Source organism: Chionomys nivalis, chromosome 4 (assembly GCF_950005125.1).
Source record: "Chionomys nivalis chromosome 4, mChiNiv1.1, whole genome shotgun sequence".
Classification (NCBI taxonomy): Eukaryota; Metazoa; Chordata; class Mammalia; order Rodentia; family Cricetidae; genus Chionomys; species Chionomys nivalis.
Genome location: NC_080089.1, coordinates 34,456,160 through 34,473,393, shown reverse-complemented (window position 1 = coordinate 34,473,393; position 17,234 = coordinate 34,456,160). Strand labels below are relative to the sequence as shown.

General features: G+C 49.4%; 1 protein-coding gene across 5 annotated transcripts in view; it reads right to left on the bottom strand.

Moving 5' to 3' along the window:
• Positions 1-1,021: 1,021 nt before the first annotated feature.
• Positions 1,022-17,234, bottom strand: part of Kirrel3 (kirre like nephrin family adhesion molecule 3) — a 555,253-nt gene continuing 539,040 nt past the window's right edge. The window contains exons 12-17 of one of the 5 annotated variants that reach the window (XM_057767797.1): positions 14,749-14,947; positions 13,333-13,368; positions 9,898-10,080; positions 8,526-8,635; positions 4,122-4,208; positions 1,022-3,605 (exon numbers count right to left, since the gene is read on the bottom strand). In XM_057767797.1, coding sequence (XP_057623780.1) covers positions 3,162-3,605; positions 4,122-4,208; positions 8,526-8,635; positions 9,898-10,080; positions 13,333-13,368; positions 14,749-14,947 — 1,059 coding nt within the window. In that variant the 3' untranslated portion in view covers positions 1,022-3,161. The remainder of the gene's footprint in view (positions 3,606-4,121; positions 4,209-8,525; positions 8,636-9,897; positions 10,081-13,332; positions 13,369-14,748; positions 14,948-17,234) is intronic. The other 4 variants (XM_057767794.1, XM_057767796.1, XM_057767795.1 and 1 more) reach the window with 4 other exon arrangements.

Here is a 17,234-nt window from a genome sequence, read left to right as displayed (position 1 = left end):
TTTCTCTGCCTCCATTCCTGTGAGACTCAGCAAGGCTGGAGGCAACTGAGGAATGAACATGTTTGGACTCCTCAATGCTCCAGAGAACACCCTCCCCCCAAACCTGAAGTGGAGGGAGATTCAGCTACAGAAAACTGTCCAGTTCACTGTATGTGTTTTTCTGTCCATGTTGTACTCTTTGACAAACGCTGAGTATGAATGGCCTGTTTCTTTTGCGATTCTCGATGTGTTGGAGAGGTAGGCATCACACAACCTAGTCTGATTGTGGTCACCTTGGTGCTGTCATTTTATTCTCTATAATTAGCCACATTCTTTTCTCTGTGAGTGTCAAGGTCCTGGAGGGCGATGGCCTCAATCGGTTGCAAGGGGTAGTTTTCTTTCCTGTTCTAGTTTTGTGCCATAATCCTTGATTCCAGGAAAGAATGGATATTGTCACCCTATTAGTTCGATGTGTGTGTATGTGTGTGTGTGTGTGTGTGTGTGTGTGTGAGAGAGAGAGAGAGAGAGAGAGAGAGAGAGAGAGAGAGAGAGAGGAGGGTAGAAGGGTCTAGGGCAAAGTAAACTGTGGTCAGGATTAGGAAGTAGTTTATCCCCCTGTGTCCAGTGGGAAAAATCAGGAGAAATTAATGGACCAATCCTCTTAAGTCACTTCTTTCTTATTCCAGCACATGAAGACAGTTTACATGTAGTCATGGGTCCTTGTTCTCCATTGAGAAGGGGAAAACTTTTTGAGATGAACCTAGAAGGGACAGGGGTCAACAATCCTGGAGTCGATTACAAGTCAAAATGGTACAAGGAGCAGGATGCAGGACTCCAGTGCACACTTGCACAATTCCATATCTCTCTCTCTCTCTCTCTCTCTCTCTCTCTCTCTCTCTCTCTCTCTCTCTCTTTTCTCTCTCTCTCTCTTCCATCCCTCCCTCTATTCCTTCCTTCCTTTTCGTTTTTTGAGACAAAACTTTTCTGTATAGCTTTGGAGTCTGTCCTGGATCTCACTCTGTAGACCAGGGTAGCCTCAAACTCACAGAGATCTGCCTGCCTCTGCCTCCCAAGTGCTGGGATTAAAGGCGTGTGCCGCAGCCACCCAGCCATTTTCATTTCTAATGAGTTTCAAATCCTTCTGGTTTGGGGGTTGCAGAAGAAGATATCAAGTAAATTGAGAAAGATTTGGAGCAATAGGGAATATAATTGAAGCAGAAAGGTACTCTGAGTGAAGTAGCTATAAAGGCTATGCATAAGATCTAACTTTAGGGTCACCCAAGGAAACACTGTATGGAAGGAGCATAAATTTGATGATGAACGATCTCATGATTGGTAAGAACTTCCAAGATTTTGACTCCAAGAAGAGTCAAAAGCTAATGAGGACCTTCCAGCTTTAGGAATGATTTGGTTCTTCAGAGTTCCATTTGAACCCCACTCCCTGTACTAGAACACTAATTCATTTATCCATCCTCTCTGCTCTGATGATGTTTAGAAGTTTATTATGTTGGGAGCATGGGGACCATGGGAGAGAATTGAAGGGGAGGGGAGAGGCAAGGAGGGGAGCAGAGAAAAAAATGTATAGCTCAATTAAATCAATAAAAAAAAAGTTCATTCTGGCCAGGTGGTGGTGGTGCATGCCTTTAATCCCAGCACTTGGGAGGCAGAGGCAGGTGGATCTCTGTGAGTTCAAGATCAGCCATGGCTACACAAAGAAACCCTGTCTTAAAAAACAAAAAATAAAAATGTTTTTTCTCTAATTTTTTTTTTGAGTCCTATACTTAACTGTTAGAGTGTTGGTGGTGGTCTATGGTCTTTCAAGAGACCTTCCTTCTTATATCGAAAGTAGAGAAAGACTCCCCTGTGGAATAGTACTGAGATAAAAAGCTAGAAGGATCTGGCTGATGTCCAGAGTGATGGTATTGACTTACTGCATTTGGCAAGAATTGAGGTTGGCAAGACCTGTTTTTTGGCTGATGTCATCCACAAACAGAGAGTCAACCTGTAGGTTCTATTATGACCACAACGAGCCCCAACAATGACCTTCCTTGCTTGGGGGAAAAAAAACAAGTGAAGAACAGCCAAAAACAAACAAAAAACCCTTGGTTCCCACAATGCACTTGGACTCCTGGGGTCTTCCTGTGGCTATGCAGGAACAAAAGCACAGGCAGGTTTGATGGGGGTAATGGCCCTACCATTTATTCTTAAGTGGGGAGTGATGGGAGGGAGAGGCGCAGAAAAATGTTCCCTCTTGCACACAGAGTCCAGTCTACTGGAGAACGGGTGATTGTTCCTTGCATTCATCAGCTGCAAAAGTCTGTCTCAACCTCCCACCCGTCCTTCAGTCCCCTTAAATCCGCATCTCCCAGGAAGCACTCTGCAGTAACCGCTCAACCAACCCTGGCTAGAGTTCTCGCACGCCTTGCATTAGCTTGATTGTGCTGCAGGGAGGACAGGAGAACACAAAGCGGGCCTGAGGATGAGGGTTCCGAATTGTACCGCCTGGCTCAGGGTGTACCTGGCCAGGTGTTCTCCAGGCATTCCGTTCTCCCCCCTTCCCTTCCTCAGCTCCGGGGACACCAGACTCTGACGGGCCAGTCCCACCACCAAGCTCAGAGGCATCAAGCCCAAGAACAGAATATAGACACAAAACACCAAACAAATTGAGGGTGGCTCCCAGGTAGATGCTCCGTTGGCCAGGGTCATTTCTCAACCCTCAGCCTCTGTGGCATGGGCTATGCACAGTGGGGAAGGTGGGGTTTCTGGAGCAACTCAGTGCTGGGAAATAGTCCTCCGTTCCCCAAGGCTGTAAGGAATACAGGCACTAGGGATGGCTTATGGGCAGCAAGAGGAGCTAGGAGAGTGGGTAGCAGTTTCATAAAAGCAAAGTTCTAGCTGCCACTAGTGCCCTTGGGAGGACAAGGTGGCTGAGGGGCCTTTAGGGAAGAGCAGGGGACAAAGCCCTGAGCACTATGCTCTCAGCTGCATCCTCTTCATTTTCCACCCGGGAGCCAGATTTGTGCTTGATTAGAGCTTCGGAGGAAGGTGGTAACAGAGGTGCGCGCAGGCCCACCTTGGTGGCCGCCAGTTCTAGGGTCCTCTGCAAAGTAGCCCCAGTCCTTGGGGAACGAAAATGTGCCCTGTCCTCCTCCCTGGCCAGTCCCCACCACAGTGCGGTATCCTCAGACGTGAGTCTGCATCCGCCGCTGCAGGGGTCGACTGGGGTCGGAGTTCTGGGAAGAGGACTGGGAATGGTGGGAAGAGGAGGCAGAGGCCTTGCTGGCCTTGTCGAACTGCACGTAGCCGTCCTGCTTGCCGCTGCTGCTGACACTGCTGTCGCACTGCGTGTCCAGGAAGGAGCTGCTGTCGCTGAGGGAGCCCCTCTGAAACTCCCGCTCGCAAAGCTCGATGGAAGAGCTCCCCATGCCCAACACGAACCTCTGTCCGTAGTCGTAGAGGCGGCCCTGGCCACTCAAGGTGCTATAGATGTTGGTGAAAGACATGCCCGTGGGCACGCGCTGTTTGCCTGTAGGACGCAGGTCTGGCTGGCAGCTGGACAGGGAGATGGTTGGGGTCGAGTGGTGCTCTTTGAAGGTGTTGACACTGTAGTAGCCATTGGTGGGGTCCTGGGAAGGCAAGAACAAGAGGCATTTCACTAGGGAGCCTTCACTGGCAGGAGGCTGGGCTGACCAGTCCTTCTTAGCACAGGGGAGGCATGGAGGGGAGGAAGGATGGAGAGGAAGGGTATTGACCAGAAAACATAGCATGGCAGGCAGGGATGCGAGCGGAGCCTGGCGCATGCTCATTTGTCAGCAGGGGAGGGGAAGCTGTACCAGACCCGGTTTACACCAGAGCGATACAAGATCATTGGAAAAGCGGTCTCTAATTGCTTTTGTGTGTTTGTCCAGAACATGAATACTGAATTTTAAAATCTATGTGTGATAAGGCTATGGGAGAGAAAAACTGTAGGAATCCAGCCTCAACTCAGGGGCAAGGAGAACAGGAACTTTCAGCCCCTCACCCTCAGTGACCCCTGTCCCCGACACGCCCTGAGCACTTCCATTCTGCATGCTGTTGTGGTTCTTTGCCGAAGGCACGGAGCCATCATTTCTATGATCCAGCCCCACTGTGGCTACTCCTACCTTTAGGTTCTGGAACTCCTTCTCCTCTTCTTTGAGGACCTCCAGCTGCTTCAGCACCGAGTCTTGCTGGAATTCACCTCGGTCCATCTACAACCCAAAAATGGCTAACTCAGTGTGGAGAAGGTGGACTCAACTCCATCTCCTCCCAGGAGAAGATGAAGAAATGAGCTCCAAGGATTGCCACATGTCTCCCCTGCGCATCCTGGACTGCAGAAAGGCGGGTAAAGAGTTAGGATACAATTCCAGACCTCAGTAAGGTTCTGGGAGCCCTCATTCCAGGACAGAGACAGGATGGGAGAGCGGATGAAGCATCAGTATGACTATAAAGCCCTGTCTTCTTCCATTGGGCAGGGACATCCTCATGAGACTTCTCACTTGAATATTTGTTGAAAAATTCAGGCCAAGCCATGCACTAAGAGCCCTGTGTATACAGAGTATGATGTAGATAGACAGAGCTCTCTCTGCTCACCAGGGAGATAGATGTACCTGAGGTAAGTGAGCAACCCTAGAACATCAACACCAGGTACAGAACAGGCTCTTTAGGGCAGTCTGTCAGCTGGGGCTGGGATGTTGGAAGGAGTCTTTGTCGAGATGCTGGCAACATAGGTGCTATGATTGGATCTATCCCCCTAAAAGGTCATGTATTCAAGGCTTGGCACCCTTCGTGTGGCACTGTTAGGACGTAGTGCTTAGTAGAAGGAAGTGAGGTCCCTGGTGGTGTGCCTTAGAAGAGGTCACTGGAACCTTGGTCCCACTTGTCTCTTTTTGCTTTCTGGCCAGCATGAGGTAGACAGTCTTCCCTGAGGCAGACTTTGCTGTGATGTTCTGCCTTGACGTGGGTCTGAAGGCATCAGGGCCACACAAACATGGGCTGAAGGCACAACCAAAGAAACTGTTCCTCTTTTATTTTAATTAATTATTCATTGATCTCTGTGTGTGCACATCCACGTACTCACATAAATGCACATCACGGTGTGTGTGTGTGGATAGCAAAGGGCAGTTTTCCAGAAGTTGGTTTTCTCCTTCCTCTGTGGTCCTGGAGTTCAGACTCAGACTGTAGACTTCAGCATCATTGGCTTTTCCCTTCCGAGTCACCTCGCCAGGGGCTGGTGGTGGTGTTGTTATGAGACAGAGACTCATTCTGTAGCCCAAGTTGACCTGGAACTTTCAGCAATTCTCCTGCTTCCCAGGTCTTAGAGGTATGAGCCACTATGCATTTTTCTTTGTGTGTGTGTGTGTGTGTGTGTGTGTGTGGTGTGTGTGTGTATATATATATGTATCTTTGTGTGTGTGTGTGTGCATGCACATGTGTATGTACATGTGTGTATAGGCTAGAGGTTGGCATTGAATATCTTCTAAAATCACGTTCCATCTTATTTTTTGAGACAGGGTCTCTAACTGAGCCCAGAGCACACCAATTTAGCTAGTGTGGCTGGTCAGTGAGCCCAGTAGATCTTCCTATCTCCACCTCCCCACGACTGGGACTATTGGACCTTTTTCACATGAATTCTGAGAGAATTGAACTCGGGTCCTCATCGTTGTGTGTCGAAACACCTTGTCAACTGAGACACACACACACACACACCCGCCCGCCCTGATTTTCTCAGTATCTGTCATAGCAATAAAAAGCAGACTGAGAGGCTAGATCACACCTGTTCCTCTCTGGAGTGACTGTCTTCCTTAACATCTGCCAAACAGCCTGAGGGAAGAGGGAAGAGGGAAGAGACCTTGCTCTCTTTGAATCCCCACCACACCTGGCTGAGGATGTGTGTATTGCGGTCACTGACTAGAATGCCTCTGGCCAGGGTGAGTGCCGGGATTGTTATCTGAGAATGAATGGCGGCTGAGCTCTAAATCACTGAACATAATGATGAGGTGTAAGTTCAGGAGGAAGCTTCCACCGTGGTGCAGAGGGAACACAGGGATGCTTCCCCAGACTTCAGGTGCCTCCCTCCAGCAGGGGTGCCCCAGCTCAGGCTCCCACCCAGATCTCTGAGCAGGTGTTTTGTTTCTCTCTCTTGCATTGTCTCAGTCTTGGAGGCCCACAGAATGGGCCAATGTGATTACATCCTGTTATTCTCTCACTAATTGCATTACTTTTTTCCTCTCCGTTTTTCCAGTAAATGTTTTGGTTCTATCTAGATTGTTGCTGCTCTTCTCCCCGCCCCCCCAAAAAAACATCTAAGCCTACTTCCCCTTGATAATGGAGTGTTTCCCAGACCACAGGGTATAAGATCTCCCAGCGTGGAGGAGGGGACTGGGAGAGCATCTTCCCAAGGGAGAGACTAGTTCCAGAGCCTCAGCAAGTCCCTTCTTCCAAATTACCCCCTCTGCTCTTCCCCAAATACTCAGGGACACCTTTCCTCTTTTGAGGGCTTGACTGTGAGACAAAAGAAATGCCTCCTTGTGGGAGGGTAGAATGGAAGAAGCTTAAGCAGCATCATTTCCTTTCAGATCTGGGATGTGAGTTCCCTTTTGCGTGAAGGAACACCTCCCTACCTCAGGTACTAGCTACCGTGTCAGGGAGGCCCCAGGGGAAATATATGACCTTTGCCCTTGAAAAGCTCCAGAGTCTTTGGAGAAGTTTCCTTGTCCTCAGCAGTGGGCTGTCAAAGGGGCTCAAGGGAGTGCAGCAAAGAGGGCAAGGCTAGCCATTGTGTGAGGAGGGGGCAGGCCGAGAAAATCTTGGAGTGGATGACATTTGAAACATTTCTTATTGTAGGACATGAAACTCAGCAGGCGTGTCAACAGGGAGAGGGGACATGGGTCTTGGGTGTATAAAGGACTCCCAGACCAGGGATCACCCATCCTTATGTCTGGAAAGCCATATCTGTTTGGCTGGAAGATGGAACTGGAAAGATTGGCAGGTACCTTGGAGCAAAGGGAGTGATGACGTGTTGGGCAGCAGGACTTCATCCAGAAGACGTAGAAGCCACTGAGAGACTTCAGTAGATTATCACAGGAGCAAATTTACCTTTAATATTTTATTTAGTTTGAGACAGAGTCTCATTAATTAGTTCGGGCTGGCTTCAAAGTCACAAAGGCACTGCTGTTTGCTTTAACCTTCTGAGTGCTGGGGTTCCAGGTGTGTGCTGCCAGATTTGTAGTTCAGAAAGGCTCTTTTAGCAAGGTCCCAGAGGCTTGATTGTGACAAGTGGCTGAAGCCAAGGTCCATTAGGGGGTTGCTGCAGTGGTCCATGGAGCACTGGCAAGGCCCCCCAAGAAGGAAGCAACCACGGAGGAGAGGTGGGACACATATCTGAGACATATTTTTGAAGCAGAATTGACAGACCCTGAAAATCAATTGACTAGAGAAAGTGTAGCAGAGAGAAAAGTCAGCTCCATTCGTCAAACATTGGCGAACCTCTGCCAGGGATGAATTAGGCGGCAGTTGCTCCCCATCTAGTGGGAATGTTTAGAGCAACACAATAGTTAGCAATTCTTGGGCTCTTACAAGCTCTGCATTCCTGGATTCTGCAGAGTGGATTCCACCAATCACAGATCAAAAATATTTAGGGAAAATTGCCTGTACCGAACAAGCATAATTTTACTCATCATTAATCCTTAAGCAATATGGTACAGTAATTGTTTATATTACATTATAATGCATTACATATTATAAGTAGAGATGATTTATGTATAGGAGAGAATACAGGTAGTTTCTGGGTAAATGTTATACATACTTTATACAAGAGACTTGCACATCTTCAGATTTGAGTATCTGGGAATCATGGAACCAAAGCCCACACAAAGGTCAAGGGAAAACCTTCCTGTAGCCCATATTACTCAGGTTGTTACCCCTGAGATCCTGCTGATGACTCTGCATATCACTGTGTTTATATCCATCTCATAGACTGAGGCTCAGAGAAGCCCACGTCCTTTAATCCTTGCTCTCTTGTTCCCAGATATTCCCACCATGTAAAGTGCGCTCTATGAGCTTCTGGCATAGCTTAGTAGGCTTCTGCCTGGACAGAGAGGCGCATTCTGGTCCTTGAAAAGAGGATCAGGAAGAGGAGGTGCCGGCTTGGTGCTGCTGGAGAAGTTTTGCATTTGCTTCTGATAGACATCCAGTTCCCAAGAAGGAACCAGTGCTCCTGGAAGACTTTGCGAGTGTGTGTGTGTGTGTGTGTGTGTGTGTGTGTAGCCATGCATGTAGCCACACATGTAAATTTAAGCATGAATTCGTTCCCTTCTCAGTGGTCAGGATCCAGGTCATTTTACATACATTATACATGTCTTTGCATCTCCCATATTACTTCACAGATGCACAGGCAAAATGCTCATCCATTGAGCATAGGCCTGGGGCAGGAGGGGTTTTTCTGGATGAGCTGCCTCACGGCAGGATGGAGAGTATCAAAGAATCTCTGTTCTCAGGGTGGAGTGGGGCACGGGTGGCATTCTTACCATCAGCTGCTTGATGGTGGTGTGATCTTCAGCCTCCCGGCCAGAAGTTGGCTCCTTGTGTACAATCTCCACCCGGATATCATTTTTGGCTGACACAACACCTTTGAGATCTAGACATAAGATGAGAGAAAGTAGAGACAAAAAAGTCAGTTCTCCTCCCCAGGCAAGACAGGTCAACTTCCCCACAGCCCATGCCGCCACCCGTTTCCCCACCCCACCTCAGAACTTACCCTCCCCTCAGACTCTGAATTTGAAGTTTTGAGGGTTCCCCACCCACAGACCCTCTGTGGAGATCTCCTTTCAGTTAGATGGGCCCCAAAGGCTGCCCATGCAGGCTGCCCAGCTCTTGGGTACAGAAGCATCAGTATCTCCTGTGACTGGAGAGGCTGTCCTCTTTCTTCCCCCCCCCACACACCTAGCTAGGCCCTGCCATCCTGAGTCCCCACTCTCTTTGAGAAGTTGTCTCTGTCCTTCTATACCTTGATTTGAACTCCCCATTTCTAAGGTCACAAATCTTAACGATAAAATGACCATAAGGTCTCCTATCCAATCCAGAGCACACAGAGGTCTGGCTTCCCTGAACGAGGAGCAGCCTGTGAGACAAATCTTACTGAAATCTGCTCTCCTTTCCTATGCTGAGGCAGCAGGGCCATCTTGTTGTAGGTAAGGTTGCTTAGATGAGAGTGGAGACTATGTTAGGAGAAAGCAATGGCTTCCTTCCAACAAGTGAAAGTTGCCAGGGGATCGCAACCTGTTCTGGAGACTCCACGCATCCTGATTCTAGAAGCTCAGAGTTGGCTGGAGTCATCAGAGTCTTGCCATCCAACCCTTCAATATCACAAATGAGGAAACTGGGGTCTTAAACATGTGTGACTTGCCCAGGGTCACAGAGTAGAAGACTGCACCTCTCCTATCTTCAACTAAACTCTGCTGTCTTACTTCTCCCTTACACGGGTAAGGTGTAACTCCGGACCTGAGCCCTATGTACATACATTCTTTAAGAGTGTGCTGGTGCTTGAACTGTACTGCTAATGATGAAAGATATTTAAACCAGAACAACTCTTCACATGCTTTCATGCCCTGTGTGGCTGACTTGCTTTTCAGGTTAAGCTAGTAGTTTGCAGAACAAGGAGGGTCAAACCACCCCCTTTCCTCTGAGATTTTCTATCCACCCCAAATAAGAGTGCTAGATGTCCAACCCAGAGCACTGTGGCCTGTCCTTCTAGATGGAGGCCAGTTGCATTTGGTTCAGCCTCAGTGGAGTTCCCACTTGCTGCCAGACACCCTCCAGGTGCATAACAGAGCATCGTACCCATCCCTGCCCCAGGAGCTCACAACACTGTTATGGCCCGTTCGTTGCACTCCTGCTTACTTGCTCTCCTGGGCAGTCTAAGCCTGGCCTTTTTCTCTGTCCCCCTCCCTGAGATCCCGGGTCTCCCTCCCGTACTTCTCTGGGAACGGGCACAGCAGAAGGCCACAATGGTTGCCATTAGGACGAGGAAGGCCACGCCAGCTCCTACGGCCACCCCGATGATGACGGCCATTGGCACAGACTCTGTGGGAGAGAAACAGACAAGGCTGATGAGGAACAAGGAAACCTACTGTCCTGCTAGGACCCTACCCAGTCCCTCAGGTGCAGCCCCTGTCAAGCTGGGACCAGACCACTGCTGTGTGGGTCCCTCTTGGGAATGCCTTGGTCAGGCCTGGGCAGGCACAGATGGTCCAATAGGGGTCAGCTCTGGATAGGAATGCTAAGGCTGGATAGAGGACATAGGGTAGGTGGAGAGTAAGAGGAGCCAAGGGAAGGGGTAGATGCTAGACCAGACAGTGGAGGGCCAGGGGGTGGGGTGGGGAGGAAGACTAGAGATGCAAGGTGAGGCTAGCCTAATTTAGCTCTCTTTAGCATTGAGAAAGGGATCTATAATGCATGCAGCAGCTGGTGAGTCATAAGCCCATGGCTTTTCTTTGAAAAAAAAAAAAAAAACACGGTGATGGTCCCTGCCCTTGTTTGTTCAGCTCTTTCCATACTTCCCTTTCCGTGGTACAGGGAGAGTACACACAACCAACTCTTAAGGTTTTCAGCTCTGAGGCGACTTCCCCTTCCAGCCTGCTGGGAATCAGGACCCACAACCCACATGTGCAAATGTTGGGACCGGGGAGGTCAATCACATCTTTCTTTGCTACCACAGTGCTCAGGAGAAAGAGGCTTTTTCTTTCCTGGACCTCCCCACCTTCTCTTTCAAGGCCAGCCCTCCAACATCCGCCACCTGTTCCAGCCCCAAAGGGCCCAGGGAGCCTCACTTTGCTCTTTCCACAGCCTGTCTCTGGCTCTTGCCAAATGGGCAAGAATGGTAGGTGATGATGTGGGGAGGGAGAATGATTTCCCATAAAGCTCTGCCCATCCTATGGATGTGTGTGAGCCCTGAACACACAATTTTAGGCCCGAGTCGTCTACCAGGAACAGCTCTAGGAAATTCTGAGGCAGAGAGAAACTGGGTGGTAATGAACCCAAGCCTCTCATTTGTCAAAGACACGAAGTCCAGAGAAGTCAAGCGACCTGTTCAATGGCACGTGTTGCTACTGCGTGTGAGCAAGCTCAACCCAGGTCTCCTCATGCGACTCCCAAGCTCATCCTGCTCTGGTCTCTGGGTCACATGGTGTCCTACAGGTGTCATGGACTCCATCCAGCCCAGGTTGCTTGCTCGTTGTACCCACTTGCTCCATCCCACCTTCCAAGCAGCGTATTCTCTGTCTCTTATCTGTAGAGTGGAGTAGTCATTGTGTGAAGTCAGGGGTTGTTAAGGGCTTTCGGTGGAAGACTGTGGGGAAAGGGCTTGGAGCAGAGCCAGGGGCCCAGCTCTCATCAAGGATTTGGTCCAGTTACTCCCTGTGTACGGAGAACAGTGGTAGACAAAAGCCTTAGCTGGGAGGAAATTCCTCTCAATGCCTGAGCTCCTTCCCCACCCACATTCACCGGGTGCGCTGGGCTGACCCGCAGAAGGCGAGGTGTTTGCTCTGGGGCTCTGGTTACCGCATCATTGTTCTTTTTTTTCCACCGTTTGCTGTTTTGGGAATGAAACTTAGGGTTTCATGCATACTAAGCGGGTACCCTGCTACCCTGACCCCAGTTTACTAAAGAGAAAGAAACACTGAGATTCTGGTTCCCAAGCTGTTGCTGTGAAGTGGGGGGCACCTACTAGGCAGATCTGGTATCTCACCACCGCAGGGTTCACACGTGAATTCTTTTGTTACCTACCTATTTGTGGCCAAGACTACTGCAGAGGTGACAGGAGGTGACTGAGAGGGGGTAAGAATGGCAAATCCTCAAGACTGAAAGGGGAGGTGTGGGGGTTGGGCTCAGAAACCAGGACTGAGGAAAAAAAGATGCGATCTCAGCCAAGCTGGCTTTGACAAACAGATGTTTCTGGTTAAACCTCATTGGTTCTGTGGTTTGAATTTCTTTGTTTTGTGTTAGATCTGGCACTCTTGGGATTCCTAGTACATTTCCTAGGGGAAACTCAGGGGTGTCTCAGCTCCTCTCAGAGCCAGTGCATACTCTCTTAAAACCACCAGGTTTCAACTTTCCATCCATAGCTCAGAGAACCAAGGCGGCAGAATGGTGGTCACTGCTGACTTGTCCCCTCTAAACCCACGTTGTCTTGGGTTGTTAACAGCAGGGGATGGGTGCATCTTGGATAAGCAGTGGCAGAAGAGAAGGGATCTGTGAAGGCAGGTGGCATCCCTTACCAGATCCCCAGTATGTCTCCTCCTCTCCTGGCCCCTTGAAGTTTGACTTAGGTCATCTTTTAAGGCTACTTCTTTCTGGATAGAACATTCCTTTGAGAAGGACTGCAGAGGGATTCCCTTGCTTGGTCCTTTCCATCTAAGGAAGGGGACTGGGCCTGAGGGGTCTTAGTAACTGAAGGAGGAAGGGGTGTGAAATAGAGACAGGAGAGAGTAACTCCACAGGATTTGGACTCCTGGAGAGTCTGAAGATTTAGGCGGCAGATAATTGCTGCTTCTGGATGGATCACAGGGCCCTCTGTGGGGTGGTTGTGATCTAGACTGATGCTCTGAGAAGGGCATGTGTGTCCAGGGAGTGGAGGATGTGGGGTCTACATGTAGCTAATTAACGGAGTGGAGTAGGCTGGACAACCAGTGTGGTTAGAGGACTGAGACGGAGGACCCTCAGGCCCATGGCCACTCCTACGGAGGAGGATTTACCAAGTCCTGCTGTTCTACTCTGGTGTCCTGCCTGGGGGTGCAGAGGGGACAGTTGTCTAGATGGAACCAATCAACCCATGGAGCTTGGTGACCACTCTGCTATGGGAGCCCTGGAGGGGTAGTGTCCAGCAGCCTTGACTTGACGATGAGATGATGCTTCCATGGGGGATACAGGGAGCAGGGAAGGTGGTGAGCCAGCAAGCATGAATGAAACAGGCCTCAGGCCCCAGGGGAGCAATGTTGAGCTGGGGATGGCACTGAGGATCAGAGTCATGGAGGGCCTGGAAGTGGAGGGAGGCCAGGGAAGGGATGGGAGTCAGGGTTTCTGAGGACGAGGGATGGGGGGGCGCTAGAGCTGTGTCCTGGGGAGGAAGGAGCCCTGGACTGTGGTATTAGACAGGTGTCTGGGGTCCCTGGACGCCAGTTGCGGGGAGCCCCTCTCCCACTGCTCTGACTTCACTAAATCCTTGACCTGGGGTGGACAGAGAACTCAGCAGCCTCCCTGCCCCTTATTGAGCCCCTCCCCTACTAGCCAAGAGCCCCTCCCTCCATCCCGGGCAGTTCTCATCGGCTCCTTCCGTACCTGCTTCCAGCCCGGCTCCCGACTTCATTTCCGAACCTGTTTGGAAATAAAGCAAGCGTCCACAGCCAGGGCCTGGCTGGCCAGGGTAGGGTGGGACAGGGAATTGGTCACCTGGAGGGGTGAAAGGGGGATTCCCTCCTCTGTCATGTCTCTGGGGCCGACCCACAGATCCAGGTTCCCCCACCTGAACTTGAGTTCATGCAGCCTGACTCCGGCCCTCCGGAACAGGGGTAGGGACAGAGAAAAATCAAACCTGGAGGGGAGGTTTTAGGGGTGGGTGAGAGTATTAGAGGAGGGCACAGGGGTGAGGACATCGAGGGGAAGGCAAAGAAGGTAGGCAACAGGGTACCAGGGAGGTTTGGATGATGTGTGGATGGTATTATGCAAATTATATGCAAAGCGTTATGCAAAGCAACACCTATTAGGAAGAGGTGTTTGGAGACACTGACTGAGACTTGTGATCCTAGATGACTTACTGAGGCTTGAGGGGTCTGTTGGGGACCACTCGCTGGGCTTCCAACCTCTGATGCAGAGGCCCAGGCCTGCTGAACACCACCCCTGAGCCCCAGGGCTGGGCACTGGCTGGCAAAGCGAAGACCTGCAGCCCATTTCAAGACCCAACACGCTGCTGCTATGTGCCCAGGAAGCTTCTCTGGCCCAGTTCTCATCTTTCTGGGACTCTCCCTTTGGTAGTCTGAGCCAGAGAACTTTAAATAGAGACGAGAGTTCTAGTGTTTGTTCTGGGACGAGGACTTACTGTGGTGGCTAGGCTGGTCTTGAATGTGTGGGCTCAAGTGATTTTGCTACTTCAGTGTACCGTGTAACAGAGAGTTCAGGCACACACCACCACGTGCAGCATGAGACCAAGGTTTTAGCTAAGACCAGGAGCTAAGCAATGGGCGTATGGGGTTCTAGAGATGGGTCACAGTGAAGTAAGCTTACTTCATCTTTTCTCTCTCTCTCTCTCTCTCTCTCTCTAAATCCAGCAGCTCGGTGCTCCAGAATTGAATAGTGTCTCCTCTAGGGTACAGTGGTTCAGGTGTCTCCTGGGGGGTTGCAAGTGCTCTGAGCCCAGCCCCCACCCCCTCACATGGGCAGGGCTGCCCTTCAGCCTTAGCTGTGGCCCATCCTTGGGCAGAATGTGTGGAAGCCAGGGTCTTTGGAAGCCGTTGGGTATTTATCACTGCCAGGAGCCCAGCTCACTCTGTGGTCACCCTTTCCTGAACAGCCTCAGAGGCCATCGCTCAGAGAAGTTTTTTTCCCTTGCTGGGGCCAATGGCCCTTGCTGCAGAGGCATTTTCCCTTGCTGGGGCCAATGCCCCTATGTGAGGCTGCGTGGCATTTAGGAAGAGCACTACGCCTCTCCTTGCTCTGGCCTGCGTTCCCTGGCTCCCTGGGCACCCTGGCAGTTCTCACCTTGTTCCTTGAGTCGGATGATTTCTGTGTCAGAGCCAAAGCTGTTCCAGGCTGTACAGTTGTAGATGGTCTGGAAGTCAGCACGCACAATGTTGCTAATGGTCAGCGTGGAGATGACGCCTTCCTCGGTGCTCACTGTCTCCACCGTGTAGCGCCCTGATGTCCCTGATTCCAGCACATTCTCCTTCCAGGACCAGGCCTACCAGATTGTGCAGGGTTAGGAGAGTCCATGTCAGGATGATGGTATCACTTCTCCAAGATGCTGACATAGTTAGGTTCATGTCTACAGTCACTGCCACACACCACCAACCTAAACACATGTCCCGAATACAATCAGCCCATACAAACACATTATCATACAGGTGCATAGACACCATATCAAACATATGACCAGCACGTGTCTACACTAAGTGTGCACACACATACCTCATACCACAAGCACAGACACCTGTGCACATTATAAAACACATATGAATGCTCAACACACACATACACATCAACATGTGCAAACATGGTATGTATACACATTATTCCATATACCATGAAAATAAACACACATGTATAGTATATTGTACACATACATGCATATAAGCACACACACCACAAACGCTTTTGTATACAAGCACATGACACAAGCCAGGTATTCAAAGGAACTCATATACTACATCACAATACAATGCACAAGTGTATATGTGCCACAGTATGCATAAATATATATCACACCATATAAACATATGCCACACCACATATACTCAACATGCTATATCACACGCACATATACAAACATTCATGTTTATATACATACATCAAAACCACATCTGCACATATGTATACCTCAAATCCATATACATATGCACACACCATGGCACACAATAGCACATCAGATACTGAATTCCACCAGCATGCACACATAAACGTACCACAGCACATTGTGTAATCATACCATATCACACACACCAATAACACATATTGATGCAAATGTGCATATACACACACCATTACACACGTGCATCACACATACCACATGCACACACACATCACAGTATACAGCACATCACAATGCATGCACACGTCTTCAGCTGACCATGTACGTGCACACTCACACAGGTTGAGGACACCTCAAGGACATTCTATGTGATGCTGCATTGGGAACATTTACTAGACAAAGAGCGACCCTAGGTGGCAGCCATGTAACCCTCCACATGGCCACCTGTCTGGGATTCCCTAGTGCTGGGCCTTGGAGAGATGGTTCACAGTGACTTTACAAATTCTGGAAGGCAGGTTATTATTACCAGACTGCTCTCCACCTCTCATTGTGACAAGGTGACCTTGAATTGCTTATTCCCGTTTTCTCTCCCACTGTTGAGATTAGAGGTATGGGCCACCACGCCATTTTTACAGGAGTATGTTTAGAATTGCATGTGCCATCATCTCCATCTCTTTATTTACAGGATGTCTTTGCATGAATTTAATCAAGTCAACCACAAACATAACCTTACTCCATGTTCAATGACAGAAGTGAGAGCCTGGCTTTTCTCTCTCTGGACCAGACCCTTCTTAGTGGGGGGCTCTTTGTGGCATGCTTAATTCTACTCACTAAGGCTAGCACCCCTCACCACTGTGGTGACCACAAGGGTCTCCAGACACTGCTCGATGCCTCTAGGGGACCTAGTGAGAATCACTAGCCTAGAAATAAATAACTATAAAGAGAAAGATGGCATGCCGACGCTCAAGGGTGACGGAAGGAGATCTACAATGCTTATGTGTTAGACTTAGAATTGAAAAACCCAAGGAGTGAATGGGAGGCGTAGGTAATAGTTATGATGTGCAATTATTTGCAATTTTATATGACTCAGGCAGTAAATGAAATATGCCTGAGACAATATTTGACAGCAACGATCTTTAACAATGTCTTCGTTTATCAGGCAGCATCTCTGGCACACCAAGGCTCTTATCTGAGCAGTGCCCATCTGCGTTACAGCCTTCCTGCACTGTCGCACTGTGGAGCTGGCTTCTGGGCAGTCCTCTAGCAAGACCATCTGTGCTGGTTTGAATGAGAACTGCCCCCATAGGCTCCTATGTTTGAATACTTGATCTACATTAATGAAACTGTTTGGGAAGGATTAGAAAGTGAGGTTTTGTTGGAAAAGGTGGCTCACCGGGGTGGGCTTTCAGGTTTCAAGAAGCCTAGTGTTATTCCCAGTTGGTTGTCTGCCTCTTACTTGTATATCAAGACTAGGAGTGCTCAGCTGTTCCTGCCACTATGCCCTTGCTTTGCCCTCTGACCTGTAAGCCAATTAAAAGCTTTCCTATGCTACCAAGTTACCTTAGTCTTGGTGTTTTGTTACAGTGATATAAAGTAACTAAGACACCATCACTGGGCAGAGGCTTACTAAAACAACACTTTCCCTCAGAAGAGATACAATAAGCTCCCCTTTTCTTTGTTTTCTTACTGGAACAGCTATCAGTTTCAGATAGACTGGAGT